The 16,801-nt window shown below is 37.5% G+C and overlaps 1 protein-coding gene across 1 annotated transcript; it reads left to right on the forward strand.

Moving 5' to 3' along the window:
• The first annotated feature begins 410 nt into the window (after positions 1-410).
• On the forward strand, positions 411-16,039 carry samsn1a (SAM domain, SH3 domain and nuclear localisation signals 1a). Its single transcript, XM_051862280.1, has 15 exons — positions 411-449; positions 3,264-3,407; positions 3,757-3,803; positions 3,965-4,002; positions 4,352-4,435; positions 6,569-6,660; positions 7,823-7,925; positions 8,028-8,356; positions 11,558-11,638; positions 11,850-11,975; positions 12,477-12,582; positions 12,661-12,818; positions 12,978-13,196; positions 14,962-15,112; positions 15,627-16,039. Exons 1-15 carry the CDS (start codon positions 426-428, stop codon positions 15,728-15,730), a joined length of 1,806 nt encoding a protein of 601 aa, XP_051718240.1. The 5' UTR covers positions 411-425; the 3' UTR covers positions 15,731-16,039.
• The last annotated feature ends 762 nt before the right edge of the window (positions 16,040-16,801 follow it).

Below are 16,801 nucleotides of genomic sequence, written 5' to 3' on the forward strand. Positions count from 1 at the left end.
TGCTTTTAATTTACACAGAACCAAATCAGCATAAGAGATGCTCAGAGCTTTAGTTTTTTACATGCCTGTGTAAAGACTGGATGCCTCTGGATCACATTTTTAAATTAGACCAGTGACTGGTATCTACAGTAAATGACACAAGCGGCTGTTGTAGTGACTCTGTCATAGCCCAAACAAAAACTCTCATCCCACTTCTCTAGTAAGTAAACAACATCAGCATTAACAAGCTCAGCACTTGATTGAGGGGCTGCCTGGAGTGGTAATGGTCCTCCACATCTATTGGATTAGAGAAAGGATGTCATTCAGTATTAATCTGTGGAGCAGTAAGCAGCCTGGAACACTAAGCACTCTGCTCTCTGTCTGCCTGCCTCGTCCCATTGTTCATCCTATGCTGTGGGCGCTGGAAAGAAACCATACTTTTCAGAATGAATCTCTTCTGCTTCTCTCTGGTAAGATGTGATTCACCTTTTCTGCTCTGTGGTTTGTTGATCGACAGTGTGTGGATGAAATGTGAACTGCTGTAGGGTTTGAAGACAACATGTGACAGTGCATGAAGATCAGGAACCATGCTTTAGCTGCTTTCAGAAGGCCTTTCGTTTTGTTTCCTTTTAGTGAACAAGTCAAGTCAGTTTGTTCATTATGGCTTAAATTTGTAGCTCTTGCAGTAAAGATAGAATATTTATCAAAATATCTTATTTAATTTCATTTTAATTATTTATTTTATTTTATTATTTTATTTATAAAAGAAGAACACATTGGTGAAAAGTTTCTCTGCCAGATGTTGTGTTGTTTTGTGCAATTTAGGATTAATAGTGGTCTTGCCTCACTGAATTCATGCTGCTCTGATTTTCTGTAAGCAATCTAATGCTTCTGGTTGTTTTATCTTTTGCACAATAGATTTGCACTCAAATGCACTATAAACACTTAGGGGCCATTTTCACAACCTCTTTATGTGTTTTGGCCATTCATTTAAATTACATTGGCGTATTGGGGGCCTGAAAACACAAACTTTTGAAAATTCAAACAAATACCATTATTGTCTCTGTGTAAACTACAAAAACACAAATTTGTGAAAACTGATGTCATGCGCATACATATTACTTGTTCAGTCCATAGGTTTATAGGCACGTAATGTTTCTCTACAAAGTGACATTGCCAACTACTGGCCTGGCATGCATAATACTTTTTATTAGGTCAATCATTTTAGTCGTTTTTCCGGATCTATGTGAACATTGTCATGTAAACATACCCTTATAAATCAAGGTATTCAATGGGGTCTGTGACCCCTAGTGGATCAGTGGGTGTACTGCATTAATTGTTTGATCTCAAACTTTAATTATTTTTTGTTTTTAAAAAAATTAAATTTGCTTTAAACAAAAATATAATATGAACTTCGTTTCATATTGATTTTTAGGTGAACTAACCCTTTAATATATTACCTATTACTACATTAATAAAATACTATGCTTGTTAATATATGTCACAGTCACTGTTCGTCTCACCTTCCCCGGACTCCACTTCCCAGCATTCCTCCTGATCCACACCTGCACTCACTCACCAATCACCTGCACCTGAAAGCCATCACCATTGTTAGCACTCTTGAGTGCACCTACTTAAGCCCCATGTTCACTCCTCCACTTGGTCTGGTCTCGTCTATGTATAGCACAACGTTATACGTACCTAGGACTCCTTACCCGCTACTTACCTGGATTACCTGCCATCCGTCTACCCCCGTCTGTCAGCCGTCTTCCTGTGTCTGCCAGTCTGTCTTCTCCTCGCCATCCCTGCAAAAGAGACATTACATTACCCACTTCAGCTAATTCTTCATTCCACGTGTTTACTGTTATCCACATACCTGTCACCTTCTCTGCCAAATCCGTGCCTCTGTTCCAAATAAACATCCTGTTTAACACTTACCTGCCTGCCTCCGTCTGTGTGCCTGTCAGAAGACCAGACCTCATGCAGAGCTACACGGATTCTGGTGGGGATCGATCATCGGTCCCATCTGCCCCATTTCATACTGTGCCTGCTGATCGTCTGCTCACCCTATTCCAGGATGACCGCCCAATTGAGGATTACGTTACTGAGTTCCTTGATCTCTCTCAGTTGGTGTCCTGGAACGAAAACACTCTGAAGACCGTCTTTTGGGGTGGGTTAGATGCCCTTTCTAAGATGGCCGCCAGTCCAGAGTCCCTTCTCAAGATGGCCGCCAGTCCAGAGTCCCTTCTCAAGATGGCCGCCAGTCCAAAGGCCCTTCTCAAGATGGCTGCCAGTCCAGAGTCCCTTTTTTGGCCGCCACACCTGAGCCCTCAGTCAAGATGGCCGCTGCCACACCTGAGCCCTCAGTCAAGATGGCCGCCGCCACGCCTGAGCCCTCGTTCGAGATGGCCGCCGCCGCGCCTGAGGCCTCGGTCGAGATGGCCGCCGCCGCGCCTGAGGCCTCGGTCGAGATGGCCGCCGCCGCGCCTGAGGCCTCGGTCGAGATGGCCGCCGCCGCGCCTGAGGCCTCGGTCGAGATGGCCGCCGCCGCGCCTGAGGCCTCGGTCGAGATGGCCGCCGCCGCGCAGGAGCCCTCGGTCGAGATGGCCGCCGCCGCGCAGGAGCCCTCGGTCGAGATGGCGGTCGCCGCTCTTGAGCCCTCGGTTAAGATGGCTGCTGCCACAGTTATGGATCTCTTCCTCCTTCAGGATCCTGTTCCTGACCTCAGTCCAATGATGACTCCCATCCTCGTCCCGAGTCAGCTCCAGACTCTGCTCTGGCTATCCATCCCCGAACTTGGTGGCCAGCACTGCCATGGGGTCCCGGGTGGCCAGCACTGCCATGGGGTCCCGGGTGGCCAGCACTGCCATGGGGTCCCGGGTGGCCAGCACTGCCATGGGGTCCCGGGTGGCCAGCACTGCCATGGGGTCCCGGGTGGCCAGCACTGCCATGGGGTCCCGAGTGGCCAGCACCGCCATAGGTCCCGAGTGGCCAGCACCGCCATAGGTCCCGAGTGGCCAGCACCGCCATGGGGTCCCGAGTGGCCAGCACCGCCATTTACTGTTATCTACATACCTGTCACCTTCTCTGCCAAATCCGTGCCTCTGTTCCAAATAAACATCCTGTTTAACACTTACCTGCCTCCCTCCGTCTGTGTGCCTGACAATATAGGTCAGGCTTAAAATGCAATACTTAATTTTAAATAAGGTAATTTGTAATAAGGTCCGTCTCTCTGTCCACCAAGGTGATAAAGACCCTTGTAATAATTACACGTTGTTTTGTAGGAGGGCTCTATGGACAGCCTGTATGAGGCCGTGCAGGAGTCCTGTGAGGCTCAGGTGTACACCATCCCCAGCAGGTCCCACAGCACAGCTGTTCTCTTAGATGACACCACCAAATGGAAGAACGCAGCGCGTTCCATCTCCATGGTAACTATAGAACTGACTGCTGGAATGTTGTATGCATACTGCAATGTCATGGGAAATGTATCAGCCATCTGAATGTGCTGTGGACATCATCAGCTTCCATTAAATAAAAAGCTGCTGCTAACTGATTATACTGAAACCATATGGAAATATATTAAGGACTATTTTGAGGTCTGTTTATGAAAGAGAAACCTGAAATGTTTGGCTTGCGTAATCTTGGGAACATATTAACATGCTATGCGTGCATGTGATTTCACATTAATACATAAATATATACAATAATAAATCGCTTTGCATGTTAAAGTTTCTAGATAAAATGCACTAAACTGCCTCGTACTGTATTTATTCTCAGGAAATTTCTCAAATAAACTCAGACAACACTAGAAAAAAGAAACAAAGGTGAGTTCAGTGTTTTTAGCAAACAAAAAGAAAAATGTTGAACTTCCAGTCAAAGTAAAAGCGAAAGGGGCCCTTGTGGCTTCCTTATAGTGACATATTGCAAAATGTACTCTCTGTGAATATTTCTATTGTATTAAATGTTTCTCTCTGTCATCTTTCAGATCACAACCAAAGTCTGTTTCTGAAAATGACACTTTAGGTATGTGATATATTTTAAGAGATATATTATATTTCGTCTTCCTTTTGCATCACATGACCAAGCTGCAAGAACAGCTTTGTTACACCCTTGTTATTCTTTCACTCTCATAATAAAGAATCTAGCTGACTGACAGGCAACCAGTGAATAGATAATCAAAGAAAAAGGTTTGTACAGTGTTTATCAGATCATTATATACATGAATGACAGGACAAACAAGATTGTCTACGTTTCCTTCCCCTCAATCAAGATTTCCAGAGTGGAAAAAAAAAAAAAAAAAAGAAAAAGTAAAAGCATGGAACACTGGTGGACCTTAAATGAATAAACCCCTAATTTGGTTTCCCTCCTGCAGATAATACCATCTGCGCTAATTCTGTCTGGCCGGATGCCAAGAAGCAGGAAGATTTAGTCCTCCTGAGGAACAATCAGAATGAAGGTAAAACCAGTTTGAGGATTTGTGAGTTAAGCCTGAATAGATTTCATTTACAAGACACACACAGGCAAGCAACAGCCGCTTAACATTGGCCAATCAGTAACCCAGATTGCGTCAAATCCCATTCACAGTGAATGGAGAGTGGGTACAACACAACCACACTCATCAGCTCACTTAAAGCACTTGCTTGTCCTGTGTGGGATTAATTAAGAAACAGCAGGGTATTAATTGTAAATAGGGCACTAGACTTTAGGGCACTGAGGACTTTCAAAGACGAAGTACTGAGGTGACTGACAAAATATGTCATGGACTTTTTAAATCAACATTTATGATTTTAGATTAAAGGGGTAGGCAATGTTTTTCAGAATCACTTTTTGTTATACTGGGTGAAACTCTCTTCACATCTTGCTAACAATCAATAATAGAAGTGGTCTAAATATTTAAAAAATTATATATATCTTCTGTGGAAGTCTCAGGACCAAAAAATGTTTGTTCAAACAGTCCAAATGCAGTGATACAATGTCCTGCCTGCCTGTCAACATGTATTTCCATTCTTCCATGCACTCCCAGACATCATACGTCATCAGTGCATTCCGTAGGCTATGCAGAGTTGTACACAGACAGTCACTGAGTGCTGCAAACAAACAGCAACTCCTGAACCAAAATGAGCTTATGCTGCGTTCACGGCAGACGGCAACCCGAGCTGTTCATATCCTCAGACTCAGATTTATGCGTTTTTATGGCAACAATGAAATTAATCTACAGCAGTCAGCTGGTAAAAGTCAGAGCTCTTTAAGTTGTTTACGTTCATTATTATTGTAACGTAATTGTTATGTGCTTTGATTCATAGGGTAATTTAACGCCTTCTCTCATGACGCTTTGCAGACTCTGCTCTGTGCGCGTTCATATGTTTTGGAGGAGGCGTGGCTTTGGAGAGTGCTCTGAAGGGAGGGTGGGATCAAAGTCCCTTTCAAGGAAAGTCCGTTCACTCGGCGGCCATATTTGCAATGCCTCCGGGCAGCTATTTCAGGCATCCAAGATCAAGTCCTATCTATTTGAATAGGGTAATCCTGAAATCTCAAAAACTGCTTGCTGAAACTCACAATTAAATAACATATTTCAAATCAGCAGTAAAATCTGACATGAACTGTCCCATTAATATGTTTCTTATGCTCAAATAGCGTTAAAAAAGTTTATTTTTCAGGCTAGACCAGCCAATGCGCATGTGCAGTCCTAAGCACGATTTTCTATGGGAACCAGCGCTTCTAACGGCAAATTGGCTCTTTTATTTAGAAGGCAGGATGTATTCTGCCATATTGCAGTTTCTCCCATTCATAAGTGATTGGAGTACGCCATCTTTGTATGTAGTCTTTGGTGGCATCTTACGCTTTCAAAGCTAGTTTGCTATTGCTAGGGTCTCCGAAATTACCTACCCTAGCTTTTTAAATGTATATTTTATAGCTGGTCATCATTTCTTTGACATTTTACAGCAAAGGAATCCTTTTGCCTTTTAAATGGTCCTGTGGTGTAAATACAAACATCCCATATAATCTTTCATTCAATATTATTTTAGGTTTATAAAAGTTGCATAATAATTATAAAAGAATAAGCCAATTGCTAAATGGTTTTAGCTAGAGTATAGCAGGACATGTATTTTATGTCAACTACTCATTTGCTATATACCTTTTGTCCCAGTTCAAATATTTAATCACTGTTATTTTAATAGATGATGAAAAGATCATAAGTCTAATCTAATCTGAATTTCAAATGGTGGTGCAAATTCATTTTAAGCTAATAATGTTGTTGAACCTGTCTGTATGGATGTACCACATTTCCTTGACTAAGCACAGTAAAATCACCTGCCACATGGTATTTCCCCTCATCAAAATACGTGAAGAAGCAAAACAGGAAATGAGGTGCAAAACCACACAACATTTCTCATATGGAATGTACTATTTTGAGCTCTGCTTTGGTTAACCTTTTTAAAAATCTTACCAGAGATTCTGTAATCAATGTCTTGGTTTTATGTACTGAAGTCTTGTGCTAATACAATAAATGCCTAAATAAAAAGCAAAATATGCATAGTGACTTGGTTGCATACTATTGCATAATTAGATTAATGTGTTTAAATTTCAGATCTGGTGAGACCTGTAAGAAGAGCTGAAAGCCAGAATATGGCAGACAGAAAGACGATTTCAAGAAACATACAGCAAGAGATGCCTATCCAGGTCAGAAGCATATGACATTGTTTTAAACATTATGATCTAGATTAAAGAAAATATTAATGGAACAAACAATATATTTTAATTTAGCATTTTCTCGAGATATAGATAGATAGATAGAGTGATAGATAGATAGAGTGATAGAGTGATAGAGTGAGTTGTCCCCAAATAGGATGTTGTGGTTGATTGTGTCTGTACAGATGGTTGGGTGAGGGGCACATTCTGCCCATGTAATCCCTTTGCCCACATGGCATTAGATTCAGTCGAGACTGCTAAATTTGTTGTGTGTTCACCAGCGTAAGGGCCAGTGACGGCTGTAAAATGGCCAAAAATGATCCGCCTATGGACTCACTGTGGAGAATATTGTTAGCATAATGAGGTTGTGGAATAAAATATATATAAAATCATTATTTATCATATATTTAAATTAAAATAAAAATTTTATTTTAATAAAATGTTGTTTTAATTTATACAAATTAAATTACCTTAAAATTAAAATTTAACAATGTCATTTAAAGGAATAGTTCATCCAAAAATGAAAATTCTGTCAATAATTACTCACCCTCATGTCGTTCCAAACCCGTAAGACTTTCGTTCATCTTCGGAACACAAATTAAGATCTTTTTGATGAAATCTGAGACCTTTCTGTCCCTCCATAGACAGCTACGCAACTACCACTTTGACGGTTCAAAAAGTTCATAAAGAGATCATAAAAGTAATCCATATGTATTGAGTGGTTTATGTATTGAGTGGTTTATTTTCTGAAGAGACACAATCCCTTTCATATGTGAATCACTTTATATACCCTAATCCTAACATATTGAATTTAGGCTTTTATTCACATATAAACATTCATCAACTCACACATCAGTTGTGGTAAACGGAAGCTCAAGCACATTTGCTTGACGTGTGTGAGAACCAATGATGTTCATTCTCGTGTTATGCAGCGCATTTGAGCTTCCGCAAGAGGTTTGTTCTCGCTTGTCAAACAGGTTCGGTTGAGCTTCTGTTTATGTTTAGGGACAGAAAGCTCTCATATTTCAACAAAAAGATCTTCATTTGTGTTCTGAAGATCTTACGGGTGTGGAACAACATGAGGTTGAGTAATTAGTGACAGAATTTTCATTTTTGGGTGAACTAACCCTTTAACTATTTTGTCTGTTAACAGTCTGAGACAGCAAATGCAGAGATGACACAGCTAAGAGGGACAAGGGTGAAAAAAGTAGAGCGGAAAAGCAGTCAAAGAGGAACTCCAACACAAGAGACAACAGGTAAATTAACTTGATGCAATAGCAAGTGTGGTTTTTTTATCTACAGCTCTGTGTCAATATCATTGACAGAATTTTTTTTTTTTTTTTTTGTGTATTACAAAGCTCACATCAAAGGTGCCAAAGGGATGATGTATGCCATTGGGCAACAGCCACATAAACAGGAGAATTACTGTATTTCTGCTGAGGGGTCAAGGGTCATGGAGACCGCACACTCCAGCAGACATCGATGGAGTAACCCCACAGAAATGGCTGTAAACTGGGCACAAGCCTACAACACCTGTCAACCTCCCCACAATGAACATTGTGTCCACACCCGTGACTGCAGAATGCCAAGTCAAGGAGATAAAATCAACGTTCAAAACATGAAGAGAGACTCCTTGCCTAAAGGAGTGGTGCATTCCACAACCAGTGTGGATTTCTGTACCTCCAATGTAAGTCATTTTGACATAATTATTTTTTTTTTTTTTAATGTTTTTGAAACAAGTCCCTTATGCTCACCACGGCAGCAATTACTTGATCAAAACAACAGTAATCTTGAGAAATATTATTTCAATTTAAAATAACTATTTTCTATTTTAACATATTTTCACATGTAATTTATTCCTGTGATGGCAAAGCTGAATTTTCAGCATCATTACTTCAGTTTCAGTGTCACATGATCCTTCAGAAATCATTCTAATATGCTGATCTGATGCTCAAGAAACATTATTATCAATGGTAAAAACAGTTGTGCTGCTTAATATTTTTGTGTAAACCGCGATGCATTTTTTTTTTTTCAGGATTCTTTGATGAATAGAAAGTTCAAAGGAACAATCCTAATATAATGTATAATATAATGTGCAATGTAATATTTATCATTTTTGTGTTTATCCTTTTTTTCAAATATTGCAATATATGTTGGTTCCATATCTCAAAATCTCATAGTCTGTGCAAAGTGCTTATATAAATTGAATTTCTATATATACACAACCCATCCAAGCTTCTTAAATCATGTGATATAAACTTGAGCTGTTAACCTCCCATCAAGTGCTGAATGACATTGCTGTTATTGCAATGTAAGACTCTCAAAGATTGTTCTGGCCTGCCAACCAGTGATGTTTCCACACACCTAAAACAATTCAGGGTGATGACCTCTAGTGTTTCCTAAAGGTATATACATAGAAACCAGGAAACAGGAAAGGATTATCAACTTTATGTTGTCTATCTTGTAAGAGTGAACTACTACACTGTATCACTCTCAGATAAACTGAAGCTCTCATAAAAGGTTAGGAATGGCTGTTTGTTTCCAAAGGCTTGTGGTGTTTGAAGAAATAGATTATAATGCTGTAATCCTGGATTTGGATTTTACTGTGACCGATTGCACACAGCTGGATTAGGCTGTTATTGTCTGTAAGGTTTTCTTGAACACTATTGGTCAGTTCATGCCTCGTACAGCAATCCACATTTTAAGTAGGACTTTGTTCATTAAATGAGAAGTGTTCAATTTCAGTGCCTCTACAGATGCCAAGCACAGTTGTGTAAAAAAAAAAAAAAATAAAAATTATTTTCAAACGGGTTTCCCGAACACTCTCGCCATCTTCCATTGGCCACTCAGATAAACAGTCCCGCCCCAAATTTATGCCATTGGTTGACCCAATGTTGCTGGTGAAACAAAATGTGTTTTTTTTTTTTTTTTTTTTTTTTTTAAACCGTCACAGAGCAAATCCTTTAGGAATTAAAATAAACCATATATTTGTGGCTTACATAGTTGTATGAAGACACTGTGATATATGCTTTGCATATACAAAATACGGAAGACATATGTCAGATAAAACTTGCCATTGTGCAGTTTTGCAAAAATTCCTTACTAAAAGTTGTGAAAGTAGACAAGAAATATTTCAAAAGCATGGGTCCACTTCCTTAACGTGCAATGGAGCTTATACTTCCCCTATAACAAGACCAGATTTTGCAATTTGGGCAAAGGAAAAAAAGGAATATTGATCAGTTTTTTTTTTTTTCAACTGCTTACACACAAAATCCTTACTTGTCACACAATTTCTGAAACCTGACACTCAAACACCAACCACACGCCAAATCTGCAAAACCATACAGTAATTCTCAACCTTTTCAATTACATAAAACACAACACACAATTCTCTATGTAACACGCCAAAATCTAACAGGAAGTATCTTGATTACCTTTTTCAAACACAACCATTGTTTCTGTCCAACTACACATTGTTGATGTATTTCTTTTGTACTGTGTAGTACTGTATGCCACAAATGCTTACAGTTAAAAATAAATAGTTTGGTTTCAATCTTGCTTTAGTGTTTACCATGAATATTTCAAAATCTTTCTGCCAATTACTTTCAATCTTGTACAGAAATGTACATCGGAGCTCATGAAAGAAAAGCATTAGGTTTTGAATAACTGTGTGTATATGATATATCCAAAAATAGAATATTATGGCAAATATAACGTAAGACAAATGTTTGCATTTGAGATGTTTGTGATTATTTTGAATGCAGTGCTTCATTTTGCAAGAGATGTGAGGTATTTTGCATTTTGTGTGTGCAATTCTTGGATTTGTGTGTAAAGTTTTGAAAATGTAAGCAGTTGAAAAAAAAAATTGTAATAAGCTTTCACTTATATTTCACTATATTTATAGTTTTTCCTATAATGTAAAATAAAGAATGTGACATTAAACATAAGTTATATAAAAGACATAGTTGATGCAGAAATTCTTGCATCTATTCCACAATCTGAGGGCCTTCATAAAACCGATGTGGTGCAAAGAGGGTTCGATTATGTAAAAAGCACCTCCATGGAAATTCTTTTTTTGTGTGTGTGCCACAGAGTCCTAGTTTGTGTTACTTGAAATGACTGAAGTGGTGAACCACAAAATGCAGACTCAAGCATTCAGTGTTTTTCCCCTGTAAAGCTGATGCCTTTGATAAAGACAGAAGAACACGCGTTGCCTCACATCCTGTGCGAATTGAGGAAGTTCTTGTGCTTGGTTGTTCTGCTGAGGCATTGCATTTTATACACTTGTGGAGCTCAGAGGTAAAACCGCTGGTTTCACAGAGTTTCATTTTAAGAAAAAACTGAACGCACATCAAGGCGATGCTTCAAAGGGCTGCTTCAAATGTATCAGACAAACCTAAAAGTCTTAAACCTAAGGTAGGTTTTATTAATGTATCTTTATTAAGGTAATCATTTGAAGATGATATTATTCAGTGTTGCCATATCCCAGTAGATCTGACACTGGAGCAAGAAAACAACCTGACACCACATAACATTACCAAATAAGTATTAATGGCTTTGTCTAGGTCGGCTCTAATGTTACCTTAGTTTGCTGTTCGTTTGAGATTACATGGATTTTTAATTTCGATAATTATTTGTAATTTTCCTGTGGAAGAGCTGACAGGTTCTGAGCAGATTAGGAGTCTTTCAGTGTTTTTATCAAATTGAGAACATTACATAAAATTGATGACATGTCAAGTGCTGTTTAATGACCTGAAGTGCTGTAAAATTTGATGACAAGGACAGTATAATAACCATTTTTGTTTTATACAAAGTAATGTACATACATAGCATGTGCCTTGATGTTATATCTATTGTAATCATGCTCTGTTTTATTTATCTGACACAGCGATCCACAAGTTTTGGGAGATTTGACACATTCAGAAATCAACACTCCCCTTCCAGACTTGAGGAAAATGGAACACCTGAGGTAAGAAGAATTTGGATGAATAAGACACTTTAATCTGCTCTTGAGGAGTTTATGCCTCATCATGATGCTATTTGTCATATTCATAAAAACATATTTTTCACTATTCCCTTAACTGCAAAACAATCAGTTACAATTGTCTAACTGACCACTGGACAGAGGACTTTTTATATACAAAAGGATTAATAAAACATTGTGTTTGTGTACGAAACAGACAGATGAATCAACAGCAGAGAACTGTGAGAAACCGGGAAGTTTGGGAAAAAAGATGAAGGCCATCTCAATGACTATGCGTAAAAGGATGGGCAAGAAACACGTCAAATCCTACTCTGAGGACATGGTGAGTCACAATGCAAGTTCCTCTTACGATTACTGACAGTGATTAGGCAACTCAGTTTTTCATTATCCAAAATATCAGCAGTTTGTTCAACCGTATAGGGGAGACTGGGGGTTGGATAACACATTTAAAAAGATGTATTATTCCCCTCATTAGCCTGTTATTATTAATAGTATTATTTGATCTCATCTTATAAGGCTTAAAAGGCTTATATCAACATATAACTGGTTTCCATATCTATTAGCTAACATTTATATATTTTAAATTTCAATCTATTAACATTTTTGTATATATATATATATTATATATATATATATAATATAAAAAAAAAAAAAAAAAAAAAAGAAAGAAAAAAAACGCAAAGTACCTAATGACCCAGAAAGTGATCCAAAAATGACAACCCAGAAAACCAACCTTTGTAGCCATCCAACCCCAGTCCTCACTATCGTTTAACCTGCAGAATAGTTAATAGGAATATCCAGACTAATATTTTGATTGGTGCAGGGTGATGACACTGAAGGAGAAACAGAGAATGCGACTCCAGCAGAGAAGAGCTCAGACCACGCCAGCAACTCATTAGAAAGCCTCTACAGTGGACAGAGCTCATCCAGTAAGGATCTGCACACATGCAACTGAATTAGGAAGTTTTGACATTGTAATCATACTCTTATTGTTTATATATTTATTGGCTCAGGTGGTGTTACCAGTAATTCAGATGTATCCAGTAACAGAGACAGCCTGAAACTGGAGGAGGAAATGGCCTACACGGGGCAGTTCTGCGGGCGAGCAAAAGTACATACAGACTTTGTTCCCAGCCCATATGATACAGACTCCCTCAAACTGAAGGTCAGATTTAAATAATAATAATAATTATTATAATAATAATAATAATAATAATAATAAAAGTTGTGCTTTTTTATTAATGCTGCATCCAGCTGAATTAATCAGCACAAATTTAAAACAAACTGCCAACAGGATGTTAATGATGTTGGTGGTCTTTTTCAGGTGGGAGACATCATCAGCATCATAAGTAAACCACCTATGGGAATATGGACCGGAATGCTCAATAATAAAGTGGGAAATTTCAAGTTTATTTATGTGGATGTTCTTCCTGAGAAAGAAAAGGAGGAAGAGGATGAGGCCCCAAAAATAAGACCTGTGAAAGTATGCAAGAAGCCACGACCAAATACACTTCTGGAGTTATTAGAGAGACTTCATTTAGAGGTATAACCTGACAGGACACATGTGTATACATGTACACGGGTCATTGACGAATAACATTTTTAAAAGTGTAAAAAAACATAATGGAGATATAATATATTTTTAAAGTTTTTATTATGTGTTAACAATGAGATTATGTGGTTTTTATAATCAATTAACACTGCTTTTGTCATTTTTCTTTTACAAGATGGACCAAATTTGTCACCAAAAAAGTCATTCAGTTTAACCAAAATTTCAGTTTTACGGAATGATACTTTTGGTCATACCGAATGATGATATTTTCAAACAATGCTAACAGGCTGATATCTAGCTAGCTAGCTAGTTAACTTGCTAGCTAGCAAAAGGACAAACAAACATTTTATATTTAGTGCAGGTTTTTAAAATATTACAACATTTTCCATGTTTTATAGCGGTTGTACCGAATGACCTGATGTTTCAGGACATGCATATGATCAAGTGAAAACGTTAATTTTTCAAATAGTTAAAAGAGAGTTAGTTACTTTGCTTCATGAGCATGTGGTCCTTTGCAGATGTCTGAATGATGTCACATCCTGTCACATGATACTGACCGCATGACTTGATCCAAAACGGTCCCTTTATATTGGTTACTCTGAATGACATCAATGAAATTCATTTTTCCGGACATTCTTCATAACAAAGCAACGACTTCGACACATAATTTTAGTACTATTTTGCACTGTTGATATATGATATTATTAAATCATGCCAAAATAAAAAAAAAATATACATTTATTACATTTTAAGATATTTTAATCACAAATGAAATGGCTGTATTGGCCTTTTGGACGGTTAAACCGAATGACCTTTTGACACTTCAAAACCGTTAAAATACTTTTATATGTAGCAAAATATAGTTAAAACCTTTTGGATTCAGTAAAAGAGATCTAGTTGTACTACCTTACATACTTTGGATGTCATATCTTTGTTTTTTATTATAATTAAGGCCCTTGGACAAAAAAAAGACCCATCACGTCACTGACCATAGAAAAATAGAAACATCACACACACAAAACAAAAAAAAAAAAAAAAAAAAAATATATATATATATATAATAATTTAACGTCACTATCTTTGCTATCTTCACCGATTAGCTGCCACAAGTTTTATTGTTCATTAAAACTAAAACAATTAAAAAACGTTTTCGGCAATTGAATTAAAGCTGAAAAAAAAAACAAAAAAAAAAACAATATATAAATATTAGATGAAAAACTTAAATTAGAAATTGCCTTGGCAACTAGATGAAATAAATTTAAGTAATAAAATAATATATAAATAATAACATAAAATAAATTAATGCCAAATAGAAATATTTAAAAAAAAATAATAAAAAAATGTCAAAAGCACATAACAATTAATTACTTAAATTACTTACAATTTAAACTAAAATGAATATAAAAACCAAATAAAAAATATTAATGAATGCTAATAGTATATAATAATACTAACTTATTGGATATTTTGTTTCTCATATATAAGCTTTTCTCAACATTTTGACACTCTCACCCTATGTTCCACTACATAACAATGCTAAAAAAATAAATAAATAAATTTAAAAAAATCACTCAGCTCCCATAAATAATTATTTGAGAATGCTTGCTCATACAATATCTACGCTAATGGACACATATGTTTAGAATCAAATGCACCAGATGTAATTCAGTAAATTGTTCATGAAAACTGTTCATGAATTTGGACAATTTATAGCTGTATTGCAACTTTTTAATGTTTAAAATTTCTTTTGTCACAGGAATATGCATCTTCTTTACTCTTGAATGGCTACCAGACAGTAGATGACCTCAAACACTTGAAAGAGAGGCATTTGATTGAGCTGAATGTGACTGATCCAGAACACAGACGCAAGTTGCTTGCTGCATCAGACTGCCTCTATGTCACAAGCAGTGAGTGTCAATACAACCAATTTGATTGACAGCGGTGGGCAAAACTTTATTATGTTTTTTTCCGTGTCCATCTCAGGAAACAAAACATTATGTCAGCAAGCTTTAAGAAGGGAATAGATACTGCTATCTTTGCATTGTCTATTTTTGTGTTGTGTTTGGATGAAATTCTGCCTTTTTGAAATACTAGAGTTAGACTGCAAGTCCTGCAATACTGAATGTCACAACCTTATCTGTTTTAATTTAATCCATAACGCTCTGTGCGGTCAGGAACAGACCTTTCCTGGATTAATTGCTGTTTGGATGTGGGCTCACTGTGTGAGCAGGTGGCACATGGTTGGGCTGTTCTTGCTGATATGAGAGTGGGATAATAACCAAGAGAACATACTGCCATTTAATTAACATTAATTTCATTTGGGCTTTTGCGCAAACGCAAATATGATTTGATTGGCAGAGATTAAATTAATGAGCAGGAGTTTGTATGAGAGATTTAACCTTTCTTTGCTTTGGCCTACAGAAGACGAAGAGGGAGAGATGAAGGGCGGTGAGGAGGAAGACGAAGATAATGACTGTCTTAGAGACTCGGGTTGTTTTATTCCAGCAGAGTGTCCTGACAGTTGAGAGGCACTCACTAGTTAACTAATGTCTCTCTCCTGACATAATTTAATAGTAAAGCTACAAACAGACACAGAACTCAGTAAATATGTTTTCTTTTGTTACAATATGTGTTAGTCTTTCATTTAGATGTACTTGTGTTTTGTATTTACACATTTTTGTTCAGCTTTGTGTTGATGTAACCTTTTTCTGTTCAATGTAGATGTTATTTGAACTTTCATGCCAACATATTTGTGTGTAAGGAACTTTTACAAATGTTTATCATGACTGTATTGTATATAATATTATAAAAAAATAAATTATTTATTCAGCAGATTTCTCTTGTTCCTCATTTGGAATACACATTGAAAGGCCTGCTGCTAAATTCAGACCATTAACTTTCCATTTGTTTCTCAAAATAACTATTTGGTTTTGGTGGGTGTTTGGATAGGTTTCCAGATGACTAGTAGTCCTGTGCTTTCAGTGATGAGGTTTAGTTTCAAAGCACTTTCCAGTTAATACAATATGCAACTCCCCTATTTGAGCAGCAGGCTAATATATATTGTTAATGGCTAATATTTACTGAGATCACCTGATTCCACCTAAAATGTGCTTATTTTTGAAAGGGAAGTTCTTTGAAACAAGACAGTAAGAACTGTGATTAGGACAGGCACAGAAAGATATTATACAATATTTAATTTAGGAACTTATTCAAGGGTGATGATGTGGTAATCGGCGAGGGTGGGGTTGGGACTACTGTTCCTTAAACATTTTTTTATTGGTTTAAAGCAGTGTTACTCACTGCGCAGCTCACGAGCCTCCTGCGGCTCGCCAAGCTTTAATTTATGGCTCGCATGGCAGAAAATAATACTGTGATATGACCTAACGTGAAAATGAGCGGAGTAGCCATTGGGGCAGATTTATGGCTCTCTATGAGAGCGTGCTGCAGTTCCATTTTTCACCACAGATTTACGTTGGAAATTTGTGGGGCGCTGTAGAGCTAGGGAGGGCTCCACATATCCTCCGAGAGACCGGCTGCCCACGAATACATACCTGCCGAATCCATGCGCTACATTTTAATATATCCTGCTTACTTTA

Source organism: Ctenopharyngodon idella, chromosome 15 (assembly GCF_019924925.1).
Source record: "Ctenopharyngodon idella isolate HZGC_01 chromosome 15, HZGC01, whole genome shotgun sequence".
Lineage (NCBI taxonomy): Eukaryota > Metazoa > Chordata > Actinopteri > Cypriniformes > Xenocyprididae > Ctenopharyngodon > Ctenopharyngodon idella.

Bases quoted from the DNA above. Each gene is read 5' to 3' on its own strand.
- samsn1a (XM_051862280.1), top strand. From the start codon at position 426: ATGAATCTCTTCTGCTTCTCTCTG. The intron at 3,408-3,756 runs GTAACTATAGAA...ATTTATTCTCAG, and splicing joins CAGCGCGTTCCATCTCCATG to GAAATTTCTCAAATAAACTC. The intron at 4,436-6,568 runs GTAAAACCAGTT...TTTAAATTTCAG, and splicing joins GAGGAACAATCAGAATGAAG to ATCTGGTGAGACCTGTAAGA.